Below are 5,263 nucleotides of genomic sequence, written 5' to 3' on the forward strand. Positions count from 1 at the left end.
AACCTGTCTCCCTGCCTGTCTGTGTACCTGGTAGCGGAGCTGCTGGGGGTCGTAGATCTTCTTCATGGCGACGGCGTTGGGGGCGAAGCGGTGACCCAGTTTGGCGAGAACAACGCCGTTCCTCAGCCCCTCCTCCAGCTGGGCGGGGGCAGGAAGCTCCTCCCCCAGACACGCCTCCATCCACCTGCCGGGAGGTCACACATGATGTCATCACAGCTACACATGATGTCATCACAGCTACACATGATGTCATCACAGCTACACATGATGTCATCACAGCTACACATGACACGGAGTGGACAGTTTAAAACGTGATTTGTGTGTGTGAGTGTGAGAAGGTACAACCAGGAGTGCAGAAGAAGAACCTGGACTACAACCAGGAGTGCAGAAGAAGAACCTGGACTACAACCAGGAGTGCAGAAGAAAAACCTGGACTACAACCAGGAGTGCAGAAGAAGAACCTGGACTACAACCAGGAGTGCAGAAGAAGAACCTGGACTACAACCAGGAGTGCAGAAGAAGAACCTGGACTACAACTAGGAGTGCAGAAGAAGAACCTGGACTACAACCAGGAGTGCAGAAGAAGAACCTGGACTACAACCAGGAGTGCAGAAGAAGAACCTGGACTACAACCAGGAGTGCAGAAGAAGAACCTGGACTACAACCAGGAGTGCAGAAGAAGAACCTGGACTACAACCAGGAGTGCAGAAGAAGAACCTGGACAACAACCAGGAGTCCAGAAGAAGAACCTGGACTACAGCCAGGAGTGCAGTAGAAGACCCTGGACTACAACCAGGAGTCCAGAAGAAGAACCTGGACTACAACCATGAGTGCAGAAGAAGAAGAGCCTGCTGTGACCTCTGACCTCTTGGCCTCCTCCAGCCTGCAGAGGTACTGATACGCCACGTTCTGGATCCTCTGTTCATCCATCTGCTCAGCTGTTAGACGCTCATCTGGAGAGACAGACAGGCAGACAGACAGGTTAGAGAGACAGACAGGTAGACAGACATCTGCTCAGCTGTTAGACGCTCATCTGGAGAGACAGACAGGTAGACAGACAGGTTAGAGAGACAGACAGGTAGACAGACAGGTTAGAGAGACAGACAGGTAGACAGACATCTGCTCAGCTGTTAGACGCTCATCTGGAGAGACAGACAGGTTAGACAGACGGACAGGTTAGACAGACAGACAGGTTAGACAGACGGACAGGTTAGACAGACAGACAGGTTAGACAGACAGACAGGTTAGAGAGACAGACAGGTTAGACAGACGGACAGGTTAGACAGACAGACAGGTTGGACAGACAGACAGGTTAGACAGACAGACAGGTTAGACAGACAGACAGGTTGGACAGACAGACAGGTTAGACAGACAGACAGGTTAGATAGACGGACAGGTTGGACAGACAGACAGGTTAGACAGACAGACAGACAGGTAGACAGACATCTGCTCAGCTGTTAGACGCTCATCTGGAGAGACAGACAGGTAGACAGACAGGTTAGACAGGCAGACAGGTTAGACAGACAGGTTAGAGAGACAGACAGGTTAGAGAGACAGGTTAGACAGACAGGTTAGACAGACGGGTTAGAGAGACAGACAGTATATATATAATAGTATATATGATACATAAATGAAGGTTACTGGACTCACATTGTCCGGAGGAGTCCGCCATGTTGGCAGTTCTCTTCCTGTCTCCGTGAACTCTCCGGTTCTCCTTTAACTCTCCGGGTCTCCGTTAACTCTCCGGGTCTCCGGGTCTCCGTACTCTCTCCGGGTCTCCGTTAACTCTCCGGGTCTCCGTACTCTCTCCGGGTCTCCGTTAACTCTCCGGGTCTCCGTACTCTCTCCGGGTCTCCGTACTCTCTCCGGGTCTCCGTTAACTCTCCGGTTCTCCGTTAAAACGCGTCAAACTCGGTCGAGTCGCTTTCAAACTGTCCGCGGCTGCTCGGAACTGCTTCCGGTCAAAGGTTTGAAAGCTCCCGCCGCTCTCTGATTGGTCGAACGACCAGCCGCGCCTACCGTTGGCTGGAACGTTGTCGCGTTGCATTGTGGTCTATGTATTTTCCGATAGTTAAAACTCAAAAACCTACCTTAACTAGACTAACTATTAGTTTTGAAAGAACCACTAACTTCACATATCACAATCTAAGTCCACGTCGTTTATTATTATTATTACTTACATATTTCTTTTTATTTGTTTTGGTGTTGCCATGGCAACGGAGTCAACAGCCGTCCATGCATTCAGCAGGAGTGGAGAACATATCAGAAGCATCTTAAAATGGAGAATTTCATCTTCATCTGGTAACTGTAAGTGATGCTAACTTTGCTAACAGCTAACTCTGCTAACTCACTCTGGAGGCAGACACACACACACAAACACACACACAAACACACACACACACACACACACACACACACACACACACACACAGATATACACACTATTATAAAATAATGTTTCCAAAATCCTTGTTAACATCAACATAGGCACAGCCTAATTACTGCTAACTAACATGCTAGTAAACATTAACATAGACACAGGTTAATTACTGCTAACTAACATGCTAGTAAACATTAACATAGACACAGGCTAATTACTGCTAACTAACATGCTAGTAAACATTAACATAGACACAGCCTAATTACTGCTAACTAACATGCTAGTTAACATCAACATAGACACAGGCTAATTACTGCTAACTAACATGCTAGTTAACATTAACATAGACACAGGCTAATTACTGCTAACTAACATGCTAGTTAACATTAACATAGACACAGGCTAATTACTGCTAACTAACATGCTAGTTGATATTAACACAACCCTAGTTTGGACTCATCAGGTGTTCTCGTGTGTCTTCAGACTGTGTCCAGGTGAGTAATCCTGCAGGTCGTCATGGCGACTGCTGCGTCTGCTCCAGGTGAGGATAAGGTGAAGCTAAATGAGAAGAGGAAGAAGAGGATGAAGGACATTGAGGAGTTAACATCTGTGGGAAACAGAGCTCTGCAGGAAGGACGCACTGAAGACGCTCTGAGCTGCTTCAACAGCGCCCTGAAGGCTGCAGCAAAGGTGAGACAACAACAACACAGGTGGGACAACAACAACACAGGTAAGACAACAACAACACAGGTGAGACAACAACAACACAGGTGGTGGGACGACAACAACACAGGTGGGACAACAACAACACAGGTGAGACAACAACAACACAGGTGGGACGACAACAACACAGGTGGGACAACAACAACACAGGTGGGACAACAACAACACAGGTAAGACAACAACAACACAGGTGAGACAACAACAACACAGGTAAGACAAGCACATGACACAGGTGAGACAATTACACAGGTAAGACAAGTAAATAAAACAGGTGGGACAACAACACAGGTACGACAAGTACATGACACAGGTGAGACAACAACACAGGTAAATGTAAATGTGCTGTATTCATATTGCACTTTTCTAGTCTTAACGACTACTCAAAGCGCTTTTACATCTACAGGAAACATTCACCATTCATACACATTCATACACTGTGGCCGAGGCTGCCGTACAAGGTGCCACCTGCTCATCAGATTAACATTCACACACACATCTACCCACCTGCTCATCAGATACACACTCACACACATCTACACACCTGCCCATCAGATACACACTCACACACACATCTACCCACCTGCTCATCAGATACACACTCACACACACATCTACCCACCTGCTCATCAGATACACACTCACACACATCTACACACCTGCCCATCAGATACACACTCACATCTACACACCTGCTCATCAGATAAACATTCACACACACATCTACACACCTGCTCATCAGATACACACTCACACACACATCTACACACCTGCTCATCAGATACACACTCACACACATTCACACTCCGATGCGCAGCACCGGGGACAACTCGGGGTTCAGGGTCTTGCCCAAGGACACTTCGACAATGACTGCAGGGGCGGGGATCGAACCACCAACCAACCGCTCTACCACTGAGCCACAGCCGCCCCTTAAGGTAAGACAAGTACATGACACACGTGAGACAACAACACAGGTGAGACAAGTACAACACAGGTGAGACAAGTATAACACAGGTGAGACAACAACAAAGGGGAGACAAGTACAACACAGTGCAAAAAGTTCGCGACACAGGTGAGACAACTATACAACACAGGTGGGACATCAACAACACAGGTGAGACAACAACATAACATAGACAAGTACATGACACAGGTGAGACACCAATACTGGTGAGACAAGTACAAAACAGGTGAGCCAACAATACTGGTGAGACAAGTACAAAACAGGTGAGCAAACAACATTGGTGAGACAACAACACAAGTGAGACAAGTACAACACAGGTGAGACAACAACAGAGGTGAGACAACAACACAGGTGCGATAAGTACACAACACAGGTGAGACAACTACACAACACAGGTGGGACATCAACAACACAGGTGAAACAGGTACACAACCCAGGTGAGACAACAACGTAGCATAGGTAAGACAACTACACAACACAGTTGAGACAACAACAACACAGGTGAGACACCATCACAACACAGGTGAAACAACTACACAACACAGGTGAGACAACAACACAACACGGGTGAGACAACTATATACAATGTACATGCTAAAAGTAGTGATTATTTACATGGAGTCTGGTGGAGATATGCTGCTCTATACACGCTAAAAGTAGTGATTATTTACATGGAGTCTAGTGGAGATATGCTGCTCTATACACGCTAAAAGTAGTGATTATTTACATGGAGTCTGGTGGAGATATGCTGCTCTATACACGCTAAAAGTAGTGATTATTTACATGGAGTCTGGTGGAGATACGCTGGCTCTTTAGTTCATTTCCCATGATGCTCTGCTCCCCCCCAGCTGCAGGACTCCCGAGTCCTCCGGGCCTGCTCCTTTAACCTCGGTGCCGCCTACGTGGAGGCGGAGCAGCCGAAGAAAGGTCTGGTCTTCCTACGTCAGGCTCAGTCCGGGCCGAAGGCAGACCGGCTTCCGGACCTGCAGTTCAACCTGGCCCAGGCCCACAATGCACTGGGGCAGCGACGAAAGGCTGGCGCCTGCTTCCTGCAGGCTGCTCAGCTGTACAGGTCTCAGGGAGACGGACGCAGCGAGGGAGACGCCTGCATGGAGATGAGCCACTGCTACAGCAGAGACCAGGTCAGAGACAGAGACAGACAGGCAGACAGAGAGAGACAGACAGATAGACAGAGAGAC

At 48.1% G+C, this 5,263-nt stretch overlaps 2 protein-coding genes across 2 annotated transcripts in view; one reads left to right on the top strand and one right to left on the bottom strand.

Annotated features, from left to right (window-relative positions):
* Positions 1 to 1,965, bottom strand: part of LOC117939934 (ras GTPase-activating-like protein IQGAP3) — a gene marked incomplete at its 3' end in the record, with an annotated part of 2,457 nt that extends 492 nt beyond the window's left edge. The window contains exons 1-3 of the mRNA XM_034865332.1: positions 1,651 to 1,965; positions 866 to 953; positions 28 to 184 (exon numbers count right to left, since the gene is read on the bottom strand). Coding sequence (XP_034721223.1) covers positions 28 to 184; positions 866 to 953; positions 1,651 to 1,672 — 267 coding nt within the window. The remainder of the gene's footprint in view (positions 1 to 27; positions 185 to 865; positions 954 to 1,650) is intronic.
* Positions 1,966 to 2,863: 898 nt separating this feature from the next.
* Positions 2,864 to 5,206, top strand: LOC117939933 (tetratricopeptide repeat protein 24; the record flags this gene model as incomplete). The annotated part of the gene is made up of 2 exons (XM_034865331.1): positions 2,864 to 3,070; positions 4,913 to 5,206. Coding segments are annotated over exons 1-2 (468 nt in total), but the record flags the coding sequence as incomplete, so codon positions are not given.
* Between the last annotated feature and the right edge of the window lie 57 nt (positions 5,207 to 5,263).

The sequence above is a fragment of the Etheostoma cragini genome, unplaced genomic scaffold, assembly GCF_013103735.1.
Source record: "Etheostoma cragini isolate CJK2018 unplaced genomic scaffold, CSU_Ecrag_1.0 ScbMSFa_1476, whole genome shotgun sequence".
In the NCBI taxonomy this organism is placed as follows: domain Eukaryota; kingdom Metazoa; phylum Chordata; class Actinopteri; order Perciformes; family Percidae; genus Etheostoma; species Etheostoma cragini.